Below are 21,914 nucleotides of genomic sequence, written 5' to 3'. Positions count from 1 at the left end.
GGTGAAATTGTGTTGACCTACTTTCAGGCTACTTACAAACTGACGTAGCATGACATAATAATTCAAAAATACTAGCCTGGGGTGAATGTTCGAAGAGCACTTCAGCACAGCGAGGCAACGTTAGATTGTTGTTCTGTTCATGGAGCTACATTTTCACACATTTAGGATTTGTTCTCATCGTTTGTGTGCGTGCGTGCGTGCGTGCGTGCGTGCGTGTGTGTAAAAGTGATCCTAATGAAGAAAATTCTCATTTCTGAGGTTTTGGGTGAGGTTAGGGTTAATGGAGACAGCTGTGTATGTTCATATGATGTAATAGATTGTTTATTAAATATATTATATACTCTGTATATGGAACTGAGGTATTTATACACGTCGATGGAAAGTAAGTAGCTAAACAGTAGAATTGGTGACGATTTGTGTACTTGTATGTAATTATATATGATAAGGAGTTAGGAATTGTTGGGATTTGCCTCCTCCTGGTCTTTTTAAACAGGCAGTATTTAAATGGGTTGGTTAGGTTTAGTACTGGCTTGTTGTTGTATTTTTACTGCACTTTATACTACTGTTTTTCTTCCTCGTTTTTTTCTTTTTTAACTTCATGATTTCCTTCCATTCGTTCGACCCAAAACATGGGACACTGAACAAGGAGCCATCAGTGGACGGTCCTGGCAGCTGACGCCAGTTTGACTGTCCATGTTTTGGTTTTTTTGATGGGTTTATTCAAAGTCAGCTGAGCTTTTACTTTTAGCCGTTCACTGTACAAAATCCAAACACTTCTGATTCTTATTGGTCTTCTATTTCTGTTTGTTCCGGAACATTCCCACTCAAACCTTCCCTCGTGTGAGGCAAAGTTGACCTTTCCCCTTCACCGGCTTACTTCCTGTCCTCTGCCTCTGCTATATAAGCTAGCCACCAGCCTGCAGGACTCTGTCACCTGACGCACCCCCCCACCGAAGACAAACAAGATGGTGAGTGATGTGAACGCCGCCTGAAGGTTCGGTGTACTGTGGGATTGTGGTTATTTTGCTGGTAACAGGCTCTTCCAGGCAGATAATCTGTATCTTGCTAATCTTTTATGAGCTTTTTTCGCTTCGATCGAGCTGGGATTTTGAATGAAATTCACACGAGTGAGAATCTTCCTGTTGATTTTATTGCCTTTTTTGGGGGGGGGGGGTTGTCATATTTATAGAAATATAAACACAATTACTAGACACTCAAGGGGATCTTTATCATCCCGGAGGTCATTTATTGCACAGCAGTAAAAGACAACAATAAACGAGCCAATGAAAGACAAACGTCATGTGAGAACATGAGCTGAAGCCGCCAAACGTCAGATTAACGGCGCTTGGTGAAGAATTTGACCTGAAGTGTACGCAGAGACGAGTGACTGACTGACTGGATTACGTCCAGGTTCAATGAAGTCGATGAGACGCTCATCCTGCAAATGTCCTCGTTGTCAGTATGTCTGACAAATATTACATGCAGCTAAGCTTTGGCGCCAAACGTCTTGTTGTCAGCAAACCCGTGAAGTCTGGGCTCAGTTGTCTGATTTAAAAGAACACAAACGGTTTTTGTTATTGCATCCTGGGGACAGAGGCGTTGGTCTCTCTCTAGACAAGAACTCAGTCCAGTCAGTGAGGCACCAGTGTGTGTGTGTGTGTGTGTGTGTGTGTGTGTGTGTGTGTGTGTGTGTGTGTGAGACTCAGGTTTAGCGGCCAGGTATCTGCAGGTGTGGTATGGACACGTCGGGCCTGTATCAGGTGACACAGACCCCTCAATGGGAGCGGCGTCCATGGGAGGAATTTATTGCGTTATTGATGGGGTCAGCGGGTCGATGAAGGTCTGCCCGTCTGAAACCGTCACTCTCTCAGGTCTCGTTATATTTTTGCTACTTTGATTATCAGCTTTTTTCTTTGTAATTCTTCCACACGTTGAACTGCATCCGGGTCCTGTAAAGCTATAGTGGCCTGTGCCGGGGTGAAGGTCCCGCGCAGGCGTGTCTTTATGGATTTACTGCCTCTATAGGACGAGGACACGCAGCCAGCAAATACAGCACCTTCCTGTTTGGAGACTTTTACAGCCGCGAGCTCGCAGCAGGACTGTTCCAGGCGGGTTGATCATCAACCGGAGGAGGAACACCTCTGATAGTCATTTCTCGAAACACTGAAGCCTCGACTACCTTTCTCTCAAACACTCCTGAAAACCACCACATTCATACAAAGGTGTTGATGAAGACAGTGTGTTAAGTGAAATACATTCTGCTTGAGCTGAAAGATCTCGGCACTAAACGTTGATGTTTAGTTCTGGGACTTCCACAATTCTCTTCCCGTCCCAGGACGCTGGTGTCAGTTACAGCTGTCGTCATTTCCTCACATGAAAAAAACTGTAAAAGTCCATTAAAAGGTTGTTTTAGTTGCGTACGTTCGTCCATCCTGGATCGGCTCTGCTATTCCTGTTTGTGCTTTACAGAAAGTGAAGGATATGACATTCAAGGAGGGGCAGGAGTTCAAGATCCGGGTCAAGCCCAAGGACGACTGCTGTAGGTAGGTGGTGGGTTCGGGGCTCCGCCGCTGGGGGACCTCAGCCCAGCTGCGTCTGAGAGACCGCACGGCTCTGGTTTGATTTCATGATCTTCCTCACGGAAGCCTCGGCCCAGCTGACCCACACGTACGGAGGAGCTTGGACGATTGCTAGAGATGAGCAGTGAAACACTCAGAAATGCTGCTTGTTTCACTTTGTGAGAGAAAGCGTTTTTTTTTAGTCCGTGAATGTTGATGTCATACAAACGTGCCATCTCTCTCCAGCAGAAAATATTGGTTCTCTGCCGAAATCCACCGTTGTGCCTCCCCACCGATCAGCTGTTAATGTACTGCTGATCACGCTGCTGCGTGGAATTATGACCTGGTGCAGTCACGTGGACTCAGAGGTCACCAGGTGAGGTTCCGTTGATGTTTCATCGCTGTCTGCCTCTGCTTCAGCTTCGCCATCAACATCGGTCACGATTCTGAGAACATCGCGCTGCACTTCAACCCCCGCTTTGACCTGGACGGAGACACCAACATCATCGTGTGTAACTCTCTGTCCGGGGGGTGCTGGGGTGACGAGGAGCGCGACGGCAACTTCAGCTTCACGCGTGGCGAGGAATGCAAGGTGTGTTGGGGTTGAAGGCCGTCTGTAGTTTAGTTTTTGCAAAAAACCAGAGTGGGAAACAAGACTCAGACGAAGGGCGGTGGGTTGAGTCCGAAGGGTTGGTGTCATTTCAGGGTCGAAACTGCAACAGGGTTGAAGAAAAAAAACCTGCATTTGAATTTTGTCACGACAAAAATTCAACACTGGTTCTCTGTGAATTTATAGCTGGAGGCGACCTGCCTGGTAGAGATGGGGGGGGGGGGGGGGGTCAGCGACTCCGAGGCATCAAAGGAAAACCCACCAAGAACGATAGAGAGATTTATTGATGTTCTGTCCTCCTGAGTTCCACCTGAATCTAAAATGTGCCGCTCCCCTCCACAGTTCTACATCAACTTCACCAACGAGCAGTTCTACATCAAGCTCCCCGATGGCTGCATGATGAACTTCCCGAACCGACTCGGGGACGTCAAGTACAAGTTCTTCGCTGTCAGCGGCGACGCAAAGATAATTGGGATCAAGATCAAGTGAACGCCCACCCGTCCTACAACCCAGAGACCTCCTGCTCTCATACTTTTGTAAACCCAGGCCTGCTCGTTCATCTTTGTTTCTGAAAAAAAACCAACAACAAAACCTGATATGGTGTTGTGATGTTGTAATGACATGTAAAGACCAAAAGAGGGAGCCAGAGCTCAACTTATTCCCTCATGTCTGCTCAGTCACTGGGTTTGTTAATAAATGACATGCAAAATGAAAACAGGTCTGTTGGTTCAATACTCAGATCGTCTCCAGGGGTCTTTGATGCCACGCAACGTTGTAGATTCATAAATCCTCATTTTCCAGCTGTCTGCGAATGAATGAGAATCAAATTGTAAATCACCACATAAAACCATGACTTCGGAAACGCATCGGACCACATGGACAAATGTGGCAAAAACAACGAGGCAGTGGCAGAAAAACGTAAAGCTGTGAGGGCAGAGCAAATCCCTGCAACACGAAATCCAGTTAAAACGCCAGAAGCAGGACGAAATACGACCTGAGCGACACGAAGCGCATTCTTCCAGGGACAATTTGCAGAGAGACTCAAAAGAACGGTGGCCCGAGGCTGAGGAATGTGACACGGTGCAACCACATTCTCAGCAAGATGAAGTACTCCCTGCGTGTGTGTGTGTGCGTGTGTGTGTGTGTGTGTGTGGCATAAAGGAGGAATGGAGGCAGTTCTGTACATCTGGTTTTATTGTCCAAATGAAACAAGAGGCTGACACATTTGATGTAAAAAGAACAAAAAAACCAAATGGAGTTCTTGTCTTTCCCCCAGCAGCTCCCTGACGGTGGCGTCATGTGATCAGTAAACTGCACTCATGTGATATTTGTGCCCCAATGTCAGCCTAAACAACAACAGAGTTGATTGGGTGAAAGAAAAACCAGCCTGAGTCCATTCGGCTCAATCTAAAAATCTTCATGTGTCTCTTGAAAAACCTCAACACCTTTCAAACATTTGCACCTGAAGTTTTTTATGTATTCCTTGAACAAAAGTGTTTTACCAAATCTCCAACCGACCAAACAGAATGTCAAACGCACCACGTGTCAGTGGAGTCAGAAGAAGACGGATTCATTTCATAACTTAATAAATCATTCTCCTGATTTCTAAACCCAAATCATAAAAATCCCCCTGGGAAACAAACGGGAGAGGAGAATGACACAAAAACGTGAGGGTCTTTTTTGGTTGCATCGCCAGAAATCTTTGGAAATATCAGATCTTTTATCACCAACAGACGAACTGAAAACGCGTCGAACGTTTCGACTTGTCGTTGATTGACAGCCGGAGTGAGACCTCGGTGTTTGGAAGTAAACCTGCGCAGGGGAAAGTCAAGTTCTCTCTTAACTTGAACTTATTTTAAAGGTATGTAGTCAAGTAACCCTGAACACTGTAACTTAATTACAATTAAGTGATTGTAGTTACTTCGTGTAATTTGTAATGGATTCATTTTTTTCATCATTAGTGTCACAGGAACTGGAACTGTTAGAATTCTCTTATCAAATCGCACGACGGCGAACACGAATCAAAGCCGGAGTCATTTTTCTTGTTGGCCCTCCGACAACTCACCCTCTACAGGTCCTGCAGGGGCGTGCTCGCTGATCCAGGGTCAGCCCTGCTTGATCCCCCTGACTGACCCTTTTGGGCCAAGTAATCTTTGTAGTTCCGGGTCAGGAGGGTGTAGAGGAAGGGATTGATGCAACTGTTGCCGTAGGTCAGACACGTGACAAAGAAGTTGAGGTAATTGTGAGCAGCGGGAGACAGAGTGGCGAGGGACTCTGGCGAGAACAGCTTAGCGAGCTGCCAACCCCAGAACGGTAGGAAGCAGGCCCAGTACGTCACGATGATGCTAAAGATCATGGATACAACTCTTTGTTTTAGTCCCCTCCTCCGGGCAGAGTGGCCCCGCCCTCCTAAACTAGCCTGTACAGCCCAGTAGCGCCTGGCGAGCCCCACGTACAGCCCAACGATGACCAACCCAGGAACCAGAACACTTGTTAGGAACAGGATGGAGATGTAAACCTTGAAGGACTCAGGTGTCCAAGTAGGGAAGCAGATCCTCTTCACTAAACCAGCCGTGGAGGGTTTCCCCTCCTTGAGCTGGATCATCACCATCATGGGAAGTGTTAGCACAAAAGCTAACGCCCAAATAACGCCCGCCATTAGCCGTCGCTTGCGAGTTGAGGACCTGTGTGCACTGAAGGGCCGAACCACGGCACGGTAGCGCTCCAGGCTCATGGCGACCAAAATGAAGACGCTGGCGTGCATGGTGAGGAGGTCGAGACTGAGCAGGAGACGACAGCCAGCCTCGCCAAACAGCCAGTCATGGGCGAAGTAGGTGCAGACCACGAACGGGATGGTGGAGAGATAGAGCAGGTCCGCCAGAGCCAGGTTGACGATGTACACGTACACGGAGCCTGTTCGACGCAGAGCGGCCGAGCGTGTAACCATCAGCGTGTACACGTTGCCTGCCACACCCACAGCCCACATGATCATTAGAGTGGCGCCGAGCAGCGACGTCACCCAGAGGCCTCCGCCGCCGCTGCTCTCTGGTGACCTCCCGTGTCCAGGCCCTGGGCTCAGGACGGCGCCCAGCTGAGGGCGGATGGTGGCGTTAAGAGAGCAGTTCATGGCAGCGTGACAGAGTGAAGGTCAGAGGTCAGAGCTGACCTACAAAGAGCTCTTTGATGTTTGGTAATTAGAAACAAACAAACAGTCCAGGCGTCATGAGGACCAGAGGGAGGATCAGATCCAGCAGCTTCAGCGACCAGGAGCTGCCTGCTGCTGCTGCCTTTATTCCCAAATACACAACCAGAATCCCAGAATTCCTCACTGTCATCTCAGCAGGAACGCCTCCAGCCAGGTGTATCCCACCAGGAAGCGCCAGGCGGGAGCGATCTTCTCAGGGTGGAACCAGATCCAGGCCGGGTCATTTAGGAGCAGCAGGGGGCATCGGGTGGGTCCAGAAGACGACGTCTATGAAGACGAGACGTTCGTGACATCTCTTTTAATGCCACACGGGGGACAAAGTCCGGGCTCTCAGTCCACGCGGGGCTGGAACCCAGGTTTCGACCCGGCCCCTCACAGAGCTGACGCTTGCTCCGTTGAAGTGATCCATACGGACGCCTCCCTGCTCACCTTCAGCTCCATCAACGTGACGGATGAGCTTCTGTGGCTCATCAGGTCCGCATGCTGGTCTCAGCTGTCACAGACTGCGAGAGCTCATGGGGGGTTTCCCAAGTCCTGGTCCCCTCCCTCCTTTTCCTCCCTTCACACCAGGGTGAAAACCAGCGCGGGGCTACAGATTTACGTCAGGCCTCAGGGCACCGAGGTGTAGTTTAGACACCCGAGAATCACTGGCAGGGGCCACAATCACACACACACACACACACACACACACACACACACACACACACACACACACACACACAGCAGGGTTCCCCCCCCCCCACTATGAAAAATAGGAAAACACAACTCTGAAAACACAACAGCCTGGAGGAATACCACCCGAGTATTTTTATGTCATTATTGTTATTATATCAGTTATTATTTTCAGTTATTATTATATCAGTTATTATTTTTATTATTATTATTATCAGTTATTATTATTTTCAGTTATTATTATTATTTTTATTATTATTATTATCAGTTATTATTATTATTATTATCAGTTATTATTGTTATTATTTTTATTATTATTTTCAGTTATTATTATTATTATTTTTTATTATTATTATTATTATCAGTTATTATTATTATTATCAGTTATTATTGTTATTATTTTTATTATTATTATCAGTTATTATTATTATTATTATCAGTTATTATTATTATTATTTTTATTATTATTTTCAGTTATTATTATTATTATTTTTTATTATTATTATTATTATCAGTTATTATTATTATTATTTTTATTATTATTTTCAGTTATTATATATTCGCCGATACTTTTCATCAGAAGGCTGCTCGTTCTCTGAAGGCAACTCTTGATCCCGATGGCCGTCTCCATTCCAGCACCGATGAGCTGATCGGCTCTGACACTCTGGAACAAAACAGGTTCATAAGAAGAGAACCAGATGTTTAATAAGAGGTGATAAAATAATTCTCTTACAGGAGTTTTGAATTGAAATCACACAAAGTTGCAAAAGACCGGCGGCATTTTGCAGATGTGTTTTATTCCTGGTTATTAATAATTCCGTGTGTTACAATCACAGCAATGGTCAAGAAAATACATGCATTTCAAAAAGAAAAAGAAAAATAGCGCGACAACAAAATGTGAGTAATTCTAACAAACAAAAAAAAAGCAAACCTGAAAATATGAGTAAAATATAAAACAGGAAATAGAACTGAGAAAATAAGTTATTGTATGAATGAGTTTGTCTTTTAACTTGGTACATGCGGCGCAGCCTTGTTGGGAAAAGGCCACCAGGAGGCACTGTGGCACCGTCCAACGGAGGGCAGCGTGTCCAGCTGCTCCGGGTGGACCACCAGGAAAAGTGAAAAAAACTGGAATAGAGAAATAAAAATGTGCCGAAGGCGGCCGTGAAGCAGATCCCACGGGAGTTGAGATCTCAAAGAACCAGAGTGGTTTGCTTTGGCCTCCTCACACGCCGGCAGGGAGCAGGGCGGCGTCCCGCTGGGAGGGAGAGCTCAAATCTGCTAAGATTAATGTCAGCTGAAAGGTTAGAAATAACAGTTTGGGAACAACTGCTCCATGATAAAAAAATTAATGTTCTGTTATTAAAAAAAGTAGAAATTTCCCTAATTTGCTAAAGTTCCCATGCCAAATATGGTAAAGTCTGTTTGATCAGGCGCTCCACCAGACCAGAGGTGGACTTTGAGGCTTGAACACGGAGCAGGGGCCAGGTCACATGGTCCCGCTGACTCTTCCGCTAACACATGTGCTTGAAATGTGGCAGAGTGACTTCACGTGAACCAGTTCTGGGGAGAACCAGCGCCATTTGGTGGTCACCAGTTAAGAGCTGCGCTCTCAGGCAGTCAATAACAAGACACAAAACCCTCATCTGGAGCTTTTAGCCTGAAACGTCACGATTAGCCTCATGAATGCGAACCCAGCAGGACATGAGTGGTACTTTGGGATTGTTTCCTGTTGGACTGTTTGTCTGTTTGACTCTTGACTATTCCAGCAGGTGAATAGACGTCCTAACTCCACAAACGTCAGAGGAACCTGATGGCGCCACGGCTGAAGGTCAACGGCGGCTCAACAACCGTTTCAAATCATTTGTTGCCTGAAAAGGCGGCACTGAGTTCTGCTCGCAGACGAAGATGAAGGACAGGATTTTACACTCAAACGTGCAACAGCAGGGGTTCCCGTCATCGTCTGGATGAAAATAAGTCACCCCTAAAGTGCATTTACCTTTCAAGCACTCAAACGTGTCTTAAACTCCTCTTTTGAGCGTTGGACATCTTTTTTTTCTGTGCAGTTTAGCTGTCGTTAGCCGCCAGTCTCCATGAGCTTTGAGCTAAATGTACGCGATGCTAAGGTTTATTTTACATGTGAATTAACATTTTCTGGTACTAAAGACACCTTTTTGTACTTGAAAGGCAAAAGAACCCTATTTCATTGACATGTTTTTTCACTATGATCAGAGTTGTCAGTAATCACACTAAAGTTCAGAGGCAAAGTTACATGGATCTTAGACGGAGTCGCGTTTGAAGACACCAGCGAGCGTCGCGGCGGCGCTCTGCTGTGATTTCTTCCCCTCGGTTTGTTACCTCACAGCACATCCCAGTCGGTTTTGACAGCGAAGCTCCTGAGAGCCTTTTTCAGTGACGAAGCGCAAATTTTACCAGTGTGCAGAATCGAGTAGTGGAGGAGGCGGTGGAGGAGGCGGCGGCGGCGGCATCCCGTGGGTCTCCGGTGCGTCAAGGCCTGTGCTTGAACAGGGCTTCCACTGGAAAACACAGGCAAGGTTAGAAAGTTAGAAAAACGTCTCTGCAGTCACGAGCGCCAAGAACGCCACAGGTCATCGACGGACTGGACCCTGAACCCCTCACACGCAGTGAGGCGGCGTTCCTTCGTTCGTCTCAGGATTCACCCATAAACTGCTTCTCCTTTCCACTTCTTAGCCTACTTAGTGTGGTAAACCACGGCTGCGTGAGCGATGCGCTCTGCGGCCCTGACACGCTCGTGTGAGGCTGTGTTTCTGCGTCGGTACCGTGACTGTGGGCAGTTGTGCCTTCACGTGGGAGCGTCAGTCTTGATGTTTTAGGTGCTGAGCAGCAAATCTTGAAGACAGAGGGGGACGGACGGACAAAAAGCGTGTTTCCCAAAAAAGTTCTCATGTTCCTTCAATGTAAAAAACTCATAATGAAAAAGAGAACAAGGGAAGTCTGGATGAGATCATCTACAGTGGATTACTAGAAGTAGATCCACTGTAGATTAGCAAGTTTTTTTAATTTGGGCATGCGTGACCTCAGAGAAGCTCCCGTTCTATCAGCTCTTTAAATCTTGTTTGGGGAGATTTAACCGTGACGCCGCACGCTGAAGCTTCCAGAGAGAAATTAAGCTCAGCTGCTCAACTGCTGCCCTGCGGGCGGGAACCAACGCTTCAAACCACACAACCAGCCAGAGACACTACAAAGCTTCCTTTCCTGGCTGGCTGTTAGTCTGCGGTGCAACTGTGGTTCCATGTGAAACATCGACTAGCAGCTCAGTACTCAGAAACTATTCCAAAGGTCAGTTTCTTACTCGTGTACTCCTGAGGAGACATCTGGGCGCTCATGACGTCACTGAAGTGCTTCAGCCAATCCTGTTGGTCACTCTCTGTCTCGCACGTAAACAGGAAGGAGCGCTCAGGCGTTACGATGGTGATACCATGCTGCCAGGCACCGTTGCAATGGGTTCCGGCAGGTAAACCAGCAGCGACGCTGTAGTTGTGGTCTTTGTTCCCCAAGAAGACTTCACCTTTAGCAAAGGCGTCCTTCAGGAGGAGAAAATGGAAGAAGAGAGGAATGACGTGATGTCACCTGTGTCGGGACGCTGCAGTTACAAATCTTTTTTTTTCACACAGTCGGCCATGTTGCGTCTGCGGCAGCTCTGAATGGACTGATGAGATCCGCCGTGTTTCAGTTTAGTGCAGCTACGCCACAGTTGTTCACGTCAGAGCCCAGAAGGAAGCCGGGTGGGAAGAGCGTCGGATGACATCAGAGCGCCCCTGGACCCGAGCCCACCCGCCGCACCATTTACAAAGCACACACAGAAACTGCTATCACCATGTAGCTAACTAGCAGTATTCTAATCTCTTTATTGCCGTGAGATCAAAGTCCAGGGTCGGTTGGCAGGAGTCGTGGAGGAGGCGCGACTCCGGGAGGAGAAGTGGCTCTAGGAGGAGGCGCGGCTCCGGGAGGAGAAGTGGGTCTAGGAGGAGGCACGGCTCCGGGAGGAGAAGTGGCTCTAGGAGGAGGCGCGGCTCTGGGAGGAGAAGTGGCTCTAGGAGGAGGCGCAGCACCAGGAGGAGGCGTGGCTCCAGGAGGCACCTCCTTCAGGAGCCGCCCTCTGAAACTCCTTCAGGATTTTCCACCAATGCAGCTCATTTAGAACTTCCTTGTGTCTTCTTGATATTTCATCTTTAAGCCCTCCATCTTGTTCGATTAGAAACCTCCTCTGAGCCTCTTCAGGCTTCTTGTCTCTACCTGCACAATTTTCTTATTAACTGATCTATTTTTTTTGTTTCGTGTTTTATGTGAAAACGAAACATAATTAATTAAAATGACGAAATCCAGCAGACTAAAACACTTCCATCTGCACGAGTGGAGTGGATCTTCCTTTTTGGGTGAACTGTCCCTCTAAATGCAGGTTTGATGACCTCACGTAAATCCACGCGGAGGAATCGAACCTACGAGTCGACAATCAACTCCACTTGACTTCCCCTCCTTTTATCTGACTGGCGCTCCTGCTCTAATTCTCTCGGGGGGAGAGGGACCACTCAGTCACTAAGCACCTACAATTATTGCACCCCTCGACTGAACTCTTATATCAGCAGCAGCGCCGAGCTAATCTGCCTCGGCGATCTGATGGGTGTTTCGCCGCACGTTGGCCAACCTCAGCCGCCCCCTCTCAAAGTTGCTTTCTCTGAGAAGCACTGAGGTTCCAGCTCGGATCAATCGGATCGATTGTCTCTCCGTTACACACCTTTAGGGTTCGGCTGTAGACGCGTCCGGCGTAGCCACCAGAAATGCAGCTGGTTACCAGTCATGGCGGGGAGACTCGCCTATGAGATGGGGTTGGGAATGACAGAGCACCGCCTCATCCACTAATTGGCTTGATGACTAGACTAGAACCCCCCCCCCCCCCCGATGGTCATTCATATCTTTCTACTGCACAGGAAGACGATCAGGGCTCAGTTCCACTTCATACTCTGGGCTTTGGGATCCAATAACGGAACCTTGAGGCATCCAGAAAGCTCTAAAAGACAACATCAAAAACGTGTGTGTGTGTGTGTGTGTAGGTAAACGCAGGGATAACTGAACCATACCAGGGGGTCCTTGAAGTACATGAGGCGCCTGTGGTCCAGCGTGAACCAGCGTTTCTTGAAGCCTTCGGTTTGCTGTGGAGAGGAGAGACCGTCAGACCTCCGAGACGCTGCCATCAGGTGCCCAGTATCAGTAGTACAGTATCAGAGTATCAGTACCACAGGCGCCCAGTATCAGTAGTACAGTATCAGAGTATCAGTACCACAGGCGCCCAGTATCAGTAGTACAGTATCAGAGTATCAGTACCACAGGCGCCCAGTATCAGTAGTACAGTATCAGAGTATCAGTACCACAGGCGCCCAGTATCAGTAGTACAGTATCAGAGTATCAGTACCACAGGCGCCCAGTATCAGTAGTACAGTATCAGAGTAGCAGTATCACAGGCGCCCAGTATCAGTAGTACAGTATCAGAGTAGCAGTACCACAGGCGCCCAGTATCAGTAGTACAGTATCAGAGTATCAGTACCACAGGCGCCCAGTATCAGTAGTACAGTATCAGAGTAGCAGTATCACAGGCGCCCAGTATCAGTAGTACAGTATCAGAGTAGCAGTACCACAGGCGCCCAGTATCAGTAGTACAGTATCAGTAGTACAGTATCAGAGTAGCAGTAGTACAGTATCAGTAGTACAGTCGATCAGAGCAGAAGTGAGGGGACCGTCACAAGAACATGCATGCACTTCAGTTTGCAGCGCGGCGTTGTGGCGGCTGCATTTAGCGCCGTCAGCAGCAGGGAACCACTGTGCAACTTTGAAAATATCGTTTGAATAAATCACAATGGAAGTTGTCACCTTGGCTGCAACTGAATCTTTTCGCTTTTTCAGTTCGCGACCAAACACCCAGAGAGTTTGGTTCATCCAACCCTCCAAAATGAGAGATGTCCAACTAAGCACCCGCCGTTTCTGCTCACGTGAGCGGTGATGAAACCACGAGAGGCCCCATCGTCCAAGCACCTACAGGAAACACTTTCTCCAAAATATATCTACATACAGAACGACCTGCAACAGCGTGGACGTTTCGCCCACCTGTCACTCTTCCACGACAGTGCCGGTGTCCCTGTCAGGTTGCTACCTGCTGGCCGGATGCCGGAGAAAATTCATCTCCTCAGGCAATATCCAGGTATGTCAGCTGACCCGGAAACGTATGCTTTCACTGAGGATGAAAACGCTTCCAAGGATTTCAAAAGCTGGGTTTGATTTGGACAAACAGGATGATGCAGAGATGCTGGCGCTAGAACGATGGACGGAGACAGCAGGGGAGGAGCTGATTCTCTCCACAGCTTCACTCAACGGCGTGCGCTGGATTGCTGTCATGGGCCACGACGCTAGCAATGTCATGAAGGTGCGTCACACTTCACCTCCTCCTTGCACGTCTTCGTCCTCCACAGTTTCGTTCCTCTTGGCAGCTTGTCTGAATCTTTACTGCACCAAAGCCACGCTGAAAACAGCGATGAGCCCTGAAGCTCAGCTCCTTTCCTGCGTTGTGTCGAAGGAGCACCCTTCTAGAGAGCCGAGCTTCGGATGATGAAGTCACTCGGGTCTCTCGGTGCTGCCAACTCTCCCTCCACAGGTCTTTGATATTCTCCTTGTGTCGTAAGCCTGTTCCCTCCGCGCTCTCCCGCTGACTCCTTCCACAAACATGCCTCACAAGCGTGCGAGGGAAATGAATGATGATATCCATTTAGCCAAACAGCCCAACGCGGCGAGTTAGCGAGTCCATTCATCTCTCAGGCTGACAGGCAGAGAGGAAACAGAATCTGTCTGGAAACACAACCAGTTGTGCTGCTGAGGTTGCTTATTGTTGTCTGTGTCGGCGCATCAACATGAATCAGCGTGACAACACTTGTGAACGTTCACACACGCCGACACAAACGAATCAGCGTGAACGGACAAATGCCTCTTTGTGTGCTGGCTGAATCCCGACATGTCCGTGGTTCTGAGAGGATTTGTGGGTTTGACTCTGAAGGATTAAAATCGATCCTCGGCTTTTCATTCCCTCTCAGAAAGACGGAGAGACAGACAGACGGCGGGGCAGGCAGGTAAGCTCCCTCAGCTGTCAGCCAGCTTGTCAGGCAGCGGTGGAGAGCCACCGCCGCCGCTGACAGCTGGGATAGTTAGCCTCTTAGCCCAGCTCCCATTCAATTAGAGCAGGGAGAGAGTGGGCTGGGATCACGGGAGGAGATTTGGAGGAGGAATCGTGTCCAACTTGTTAAATTGAAATTTACTCAGAAATTGAACTCAGAAGTCTGACTGAGAGCGCTGCTCACTCCAGAGAGCTCTGCCCACCGGGCCCCCGTTAGGTTTCCATCCACACGGAAACCTTGAGACTACAAGTATGGTGTCAGTCATAAAACGCCTGTCTGAAAGTCGAGAAGAGCTGCTAGATGAAGTTCGATGAGGGCTGATTGGTTTGCCCTCCCGTCACTGAGCCCGAGCGCCAGCGCAGTAGCCAATCATCTTCACTCATCTTTGTCTGAAAACGAAATCTTAAACAATCAGCTGTCACGTGTGTGTGTGTGTGTGTGTGTGTTAACTTGCCCTGGGACCCGTCTTTTCCATGTATCCTTCCTTCAGAAAGTTCCGAGTGAGTTTGGGCACCAGCTACAAGTCAGAGGCAAAAGGATGTTTGGAACACCAGCATGAGGACACAGGGTGTTGGGAGCAAGCAGCAACAAACATGAACGTAACTGCCATGAGCGATCATTAGTCATCATTAGGAGGAAACACATGGAATCTGTGTGTGTGTGTGTGTGTGTGTGTGTGTGTGTGTGTGTGTGCGCTCACCTCAGCATCTGTCGCACCAGGAAAGGCCACCTTGAGGTAGTGGAGCTGAACTGCTCGGATGGAGTTGAACCAGTCTACTATCTCCTACGGGTGGAGAGACCTTATCAAAGAAAACACTCACTGTGCTCTCTCTCTCTCTCTCTCTCACACACACACACACACACACACACACACACACACACACACACGTGCGTGCACCTTCTAACACGAACACACCTTGCCGTTTTCATGGTAGACGAAGATGTTGCGGGTGCTGTAGTCTCTGAGGTACGTGATCTGCAGGCTGTTGGGGTTTCCTATCTTTTCTGGCTGGAAGGTTGCGTTGATGGTGTCCACCTTAAGCACAGCTTTTGGTTCCTTTGCCTGCAGGAGGGAGGAAGGAAGGAAGGAAGGGAGGGAGGAAACAAGGAGACAGGGAGTGTCTGCGCGTGTTAGAATCAAGATGGGGTCAATAAAACCACAGCAGCGCCGGCACCACGTGTCAGCCATGACGGTGACACTGGTGAGGTTGGTGGACCAGTGAGTCAGAGCTATGGTCAGATGTTGTTGTTTTTTTACTGAGGTCACAGTGACCTTTGACCCCTGGCATCAAATTGCCTCATCATGACATCCAAGTGAAGGTTTGAGCCAAATGTGAACAAATCCTCGCTCGGCTCCTGGCGCGCTGCCGCATTCGCAGAGGCACAAAAGTCAAAGTTCTGTTTGCTGCTTCACCTGAAACAAAACGTGCGCGGTCAAAACTTCCCGCCAGATTGCGCGCTCTTTGCAGCCATGAAAGTCATTCAGCCCGCATGAGCGGCAGCGATCGTGTCGGAATCTGAGACAAACCTCAGCAAACCTGTCAGTCTGTCCTCACTCCCAGCCAGGCAGGAAGCAGAACCTCGCAGAGACCCACTTTCTCTTTTGTCACCGCGGTGATGCGGGAGGATGTTTATTGCTCACTACAGCAGCGTCAGCGGGAGAACAGCAAGTGAAATATTTATCAGGGAAACACTCCGGGAGGAGAGCGTTCACAATAAAAAATGAATCTGAATGCTGAGACACACTCCTCAACATCCATATTTAAAAAACAGAGTTTAAATTATGAGTCCCAGAGCAGATTTACTGTGACAAACAAAGAAGTCCCAGTGCTCCCAGCTCTAATTGGTGTGGGTGGTGCACAGCTTAGTGAATCAGTCACACTGACAGGAGGACAGCTTGCTGGTTAAGCTTGTCTGAGCACACCTAGAGCAGGCTCCAGGAAGCTCTGCACCACCACCAGCCTTCCAGCACGAGCCCCGGAAGTTATCTGACGGTGTGTGTGTGGGTGTGTGTGTGTGTGTGTGTGTGTGTGTACACCAACAACACCAACTGCTTACATCATACTTGGTAAAGTACTTCAGAGTCCCCTCCCTCTCTGAGAGGACAAATCGCCTGCTGAGGAACTGTCCGTTGTCCCGCCCCCTCTTCATCAGCATACCGTCTCTAATTGCTGCACGTAGACGGCAAAGGGCGCTCATTAGCATATATTGATGTTTTTCATGCATGCGTGTGTGTGTTTGTATGTGTGTGTGTGTGTGCAAGCGCACTGGCCTTCCTCATATGTAAATTTCTTGCCAGGATCAGAGAACTCCTCTCGTTCGTACTTGGCTCGTATCCACTGCTCCCTCAACACCCTGAACGCACACAAACACAACACACATCAACACAAGCAGGCGGCGGCGGCGCATCCGCTTCAGTTCCTGCGACTGAGCAGCAAAAACACCCGGTGAAGGGACAGATTTAGGTTTGGGGTTTAAAATGTCACAAATGAGCTGCCTTGACTTCCGTATGAAGCTCCTTCAAGGGCATCAAACAGGCGTGAAAAGCGAGTTCAACCCCACGACGGCGGTGAGAAGCTGAGGTCATCACTTCAACGGGAGCGAAATCCAAACATTCGTGTTGTTGTGGAATAAAATGAATGGCATGTGAACGTTTCAGGGTTTCACAGCTGGGTTTTAAAATATACCTGATTTATTTCAAAGCCTCTGGTCAGAATTTCCAGAGGAATCAAAAAACAAAACAAAATTGCAGTGTGTACTTGTACTTCAACTATCGCAATCTTCAAATTCATGTTCTGCTTCATTCTGAACGAGAAAAACTCTGAGAATCTCAGCAAACCTGAACGCAGAAGACAACAAGAGGAAGGAGAATCCAGTTCCCTTCCTCCTGGGCGCGCACGTGTGTGTGTGTGTGTGTGTGTGTGTGTGTGTGTGTGTGTGTGTGTGTGTGTCTTGTTCTTTAATTTCGAACAGAGCAGAACACACTTGCCGATTCATAACAATTCCACACATTCCTGGACGGGGGCCTGCATCCACATCAGCACCGGGTTGCGCTGGGAGGCTTCGCTAGCGGTGCTACACGAACACTCAGCGCTGAACCTGTGACACGTCACGGAACACGCATGACGCAGAGGGTCCTACGACTTTAGGGGTGTTCAAGATTCCCTTGTGTTTTTGTTGCTGTGGTTGTTTTTTGCAGCAGTTGTGCGCCAAACTGACAGGTTTTCGATTTCACGAAACAAAGAAAACGTCTTCCTCTTACGCGGGGAAGGTCGATGTCTCAGTTTGCCTTTCAACAAAGAGCCTGACACGAGGAGGGAAGGCCTCCTCTCCTCCGCGCCGCATCAGGGAGTCCCGAGCGCAGCGACAAAGTACAAATACATCAAATAGAAATGAAGTGCAATAACATGACAGGAACACACGTTAACGCCATCGCTGGAGTGATGCAGGGTTACTCACTGGCAGTCTCTGTGCGAGGGTTTGTAGTAGTACACCGGAACAGCAGCCTCGTATTTACTCTTCATCACCTCATTACCATGCTCAGCCATGAACTAACACACACACACACACACACACACACACACACACACACACACACACACACACACAATGCAACTTCAGTATCAGTGGCCCTCACTATGGTATGATTTATCCCTCAATTTAGTCTTACAGACATGCAGCAAAGCCTGATAGCTATTGGAGGCTCCAAAGTATTTGTGTGTGTGTGTGTGTGTGTGTGTGTGTGTGTGTGTGTGTGTGTGTGTGTGGGTGTATGGGGGGGGGGCTGGTCTCACCTGAACCTCGTGGTCCTCCCAGTGGGAAAGACTCAGTGACTTGACTTTGCTGACATTGGGAATGTTGCGGTGGATCCCGGAGCAATCCAGACAGATGAAGACACCCAAGGAGCAGGAGCCCCATCCAGGATCTGCAGGGGCAGACGACGCACGTCAGAGTGGGTGGGGCTACAGGACTCGGAGCCGGTGCTCCCGACCGGCCCTGTGGCTGAGGCGAGGAGCAGATGAATCCAGGACGGAGTCGGGAGGACCACTGCTGCCGGGACCTGAACATCTCAGCGTGTGGCTCCTCCACGAGCCGTCACCACAGCCCTGAGCTTCATCTCACCACAATCTGCTCTGTGACTACAACTGGCCTTCCTTCCTGCCTCACTCCTGCCACAGCTTGTGTGTGTGTGTGTGTGTGTGTGTGTGTGTGTGTGTGTGTGTGTGTGTAATAATCGCAACAGATCGCAGATGTCTGAGGAGCAAGAAGCCTTTTTTTTAATTTTCCCAGATTCCACATCTACTAAATCTGAGATGTCCGTATTTCACAATTCCAGGGAGCGAGATGAACAATGACAGAACCAGCGTGCAGCGTCGCGCTCTGAAGCCACCGGAAGCAGCAGAGAGGACAGGAGGAACCCACTGGGACGGAACCGGAGGGGTGGAGTCTTGGAATTTGGCGTATCAAACAAACTCTGAGCGAGATCCTACGGCTCCCAGCAGATTCAGATGGAGGAACACACCGAGTGGCGACCCCTCCCTGAGCGCAGACCCCCTGAGCCGTGACCCCTCCCTGAGCGCTGACCCCCTGAGCCGTGACCCCTCCCTGAGCGCAGACCCCCTGAGCCGTGACCCCTCCCTGGTCTGTGATTGGTGCTCTGGGTGCTGTACAGCTCTACTTGGACTCACTGATTTCCTGAAGTGGTTCTATAGAATGTGAGAGGACTCGCGCAGGCCCAGGGTGTGTTAGTGTGTGTGTGTGTGTGTGTGTGTGTGTTAGTGTGTGTGTCAGCATGCCACAACTTGTTACACGTTCCTCTCTGGCTCCCTGGAGGAGCTCCTCCCTCCAGCTCCTGACTCATGACAGCGAGGATGGAATGAGAAACTCAGCCGAGGAGAGAACGACTGGAGAACGACTAGAGAACGAAGTTCGACTGAGCTGAAAGCAGAAATATCCTGAGCTTCCATGCGTGTCTACGGAGGCCCAGAGAGGCCAAAAGGAGGGAAACACTGAATCAGCGCCACCTGATAAAAGCTGCCGAGTGACATCTTGAAGCCATAAATCGATAATAAATCAACTTGGGGAGGGGGGGCAGGTTACATCCATCAGACCCTCACCCTGTGTAGGGTCTAGAGGGGCTGGGCTCTATCTCGTGGCCTCGAAATAACTAAATGGAGAGAACTAGTTCAATCATAAGGCCTCCAGGGACCCCCTGTCCGCCCCCTGAAACCCGAGCAACGTCATCACGGTCGTCTAGAAGACCCGATCTCGTCTTACCAGGGGCGCCGCAGTCCGCGCACGTGCCATTCCCAGGTTTTTGCAGGATCTCCCGCAGCGCGCGCGTTGCTCTCTCATTTGCCGACATTTCAGAGCGCAGACCAGTTTAGAGACACGTCGAGGAGAGAGAGAGAGAGGGAGGGAGAGAGAGGGAGGGAGAGAGAGGGAGGGAGGGCTGACTAGGTGTGCCTCCCAGGGTTCGACTCCCCCTCCTGGGTAATCAGGATGCGGGCAAGTCCGCACAGGTGTGCGCCAGTGAGCTGAAACACGCAACTGGAGGGAGACCAAGTCCAAGTGTCCTCACAAAGGTCCGCAGACGTCCGGTCCCGCTCCCATCGGTCTGCTGCCGCAGGTTCCGACCCCTAAGGTCTGTCCTGGTTTCCGGAGCCGAACGCCAGCACCGAGAAACCTGACACCAGGAAGTGAGGAGGCTCAATATTCACGGTGACGTCGCTACCCACGTAACCTGAGCTTCACCTGTGCGTAGTGACGTCACCTTCACCGTCTGCGCTTCAACAATAAGTCAGTGTTTATTACAACGTCAGCAGGAAGAGAAAACATAGAAATAAACTCCATAAAAAACAGGAGGAACGTCTTCATGTAGATTACAAACAGATGGATGGAAAACACCCGGAAGTTGACTCACACCCGAACAAACCTCTGAGGGGCAAGTTGGACCGGAAGTGACCTTCGGCTGCACTTTTCAGTCACGTGAAAAAGACAAGAATAGAGGAAAAACCTCGACCTCCACATCATCTCATCACGTCTTGACTCAATCGATCCGACCACATTATGGTTCTGAGATCAGGTCCAGAACCGGTGTAGAGGACCTGGACCGGCCCTCTCAGAGCTCCTGACCTGAACCAGAACCCAGTCTGGGCCTGTAGAGTCTAAAGTGGACCTCAGCAACGCTTTACCAGCTGAACAGGAACAAATATCAGATTCATGTTTCAGCAGTGGAGCTGATTGTGATGATTGTTATTATTTTCATTACTGTTATCATCATCATCATCATCATCATCATCATCATCATCATCATCATAGCCTGGTTGGTGGTCTGGGTTTTTCTCAGATGTGGTACTGGAACTGCTCCCCTCTCACTCTGCCTGTAATTCAGCAGCTGGCCAATGGGGGGCAGCAGCTCGCCGCTCTCCCCGCCACTGGGAGCTGTGGCTCCACTCCCCTGCAGGTGTGGTTCTACCTCACTACTCCACGTTTGTAGTCCAAATGTATTTTCTTATTCTTTTTTAACGGGAACCCCCCCCCCCCCATGACACGTGGGAGGAGTCACTCACATCAAATCAGCTTCCCATTACGTTTTTTTTGGGGGGGGGGGGCAAACGTTCTCTGCGCGGAGTCGAGTTCTCCATGCTGGAACGTTTACGGCTCCTCGGGGCCTCCTGACTGAGACACTCGGGCTCCACACTTCGCCAGCAGCTCGGCTTTAATGTCCTGCCGCTCTGGGTTTCCCTGACAGCGAAGGCTCCCGCCTCCTTACCGAGCACATTTGTCAACGCTGATCCAGCAGACAGTGTTGGTATACCCCCCCCCCCACACACACACACACACATACACACACACACACCATCTTTTTTTTCCTCTCTCTGACAATTTTGGGTGTTGATGCCAACACTGGAAACTGTCAAGTCACGCTTTGACGAATTGGTGGAGGTCGAAGTCTGTTTTTGAGTGTGTGTGTGTGTGTGTGTGTGTGTGTGTGTGTGTGTGTGTGTGTGTTAGTGACAGCATCTCTTCGGATCCATCCAGTGATTCCACAGGCAGAAATGAAGAAAGACACAAACAAACGTATGAATTTACGGTTTTCCTCCTCTGTTCCAGGCGGCTGACGGTGCCGCGGCGTCCGCCCTCACCGCAGCTCTCAAGGCTGCTGCTGCTCTCCGGTCGCGCTCTCATGGGTTGAAGCTGGCAGGCGAAGACAGCGACGGGAGGCTGGGCTTCAGACTTGGCTCAGGCCCCGGGTGGAGGTCTGGCCCCGGGTGGAGGTCTGGCCCCCCATCAGCTCTGTTACAGGAGCGGCTCAAAAAAAAAACCCCAAAAAACCTACAACAACTCAGGAGGCTTTTTATTTTTTATTATATTTTTTATTTATTATTTTTTTGGAGTAATGATTTGATTCTCATGTCCTCTCAACCAGCGAGAGGCTCGTGAGGCTCAGAATTCCACACCAGATAAACGTCATCAGAAAAAAAATAAAAATCCTGGCACTCGCTGGATTTTGGATTTTCTAAGAATAATAAATATCATAATAAAGCAATACTAATAAAGAGAATCTCAGCTCCTGATGTCCACCCGTCACACCTGAGCAGAAACACACATGCGCTTGATTTTTATTTTAAAATTCTTTCTGAATTCATGGCATATTTGGATGGAAA

At 49.2% G+C, this 21,914-nt stretch overlaps 3 protein-coding genes across 3 annotated transcripts; 1 reads left to right on the top strand and 2 right to left on the bottom strand.

The window, feature by feature from the left end:
• Window positions 1-391: 391 nt before the first annotated feature.
• Window positions 392-3,867, top strand: lgals2b (galectin 2b). The gene is made up of 4 exons (XM_086210301.1): window positions 392-968; window positions 2,470-2,543; window positions 2,979-3,150; window positions 3,511-3,867. The coding sequence occupies exons 1-4, from the start codon at window positions 966-968 to the stop codon at window positions 3,655-3,657; spliced, it is 396 nt and encodes a 131-aa protein (XP_086066427.1). The 5' UTR covers window positions 392-965; the 3' UTR covers window positions 3,658-3,867.
• Window positions 3,868-4,444: 577 nt separating this feature from the next.
• uts2r4 (urotensin-2 receptor 4) lies at window positions 4,445-6,169 on the bottom strand. The gene has a single exon (XM_086210300.1). It carries the CDS (start codon window positions 6,158-6,160, stop codon window positions 5,237-5,239), a length of 924 nt encoding a protein of 307 aa, XP_086066426.1. The 5' UTR covers window positions 6,161-6,169; the 3' UTR covers window positions 4,445-5,236.
• A 1,653-nt stretch (window positions 6,170-7,822) lies between these two features.
• On the bottom strand, window positions 7,823-19,944 carry LOC147258007 (arf-GAP with dual PH domain-containing protein 1). Its single transcript, XM_086212313.1, has 11 exons — window positions 19,522-19,944; window positions 18,039-18,169; window positions 17,704-17,795; window positions 16,517-16,599; window positions 16,303-16,415; window positions 15,161-15,307; window positions 14,945-15,028; window positions 14,699-14,761; window positions 12,166-12,237; window positions 10,380-10,611; window positions 7,823-9,582 (listed from the first exon to the last, which is right to left on the bottom strand). Exons 1-11 carry the CDS (start codon window positions 19,607-19,609, stop codon window positions 9,554-9,556), a joined length of 1,134 nt encoding a protein of 377 aa, XP_086068439.1. The 5' UTR covers window positions 19,610-19,944; the 3' UTR covers window positions 7,823-9,553.
• Window positions 19,945-21,914: the final 1,970 nt, after the last annotated feature.

The sequence above is a fragment of the Aulostomus chinensis genome, chromosome 8 (genome assembly GCF_037954235.1).
Source record: "Aulostomus chinensis isolate RoL2024-O1b breed Wild chromosome 8, RoL_Achi_v1.0, whole genome shotgun sequence".
Taxonomy (NCBI): domain Eukaryota; kingdom Metazoa; phylum Chordata; class Actinopteri; order Syngnathiformes; family Aulostomidae; genus Aulostomus; species Aulostomus chinensis.
Note: the sequence above shows the minus strand (reverse complement) of the source record. Positions and strands in the feature narration are given on the sequence as shown.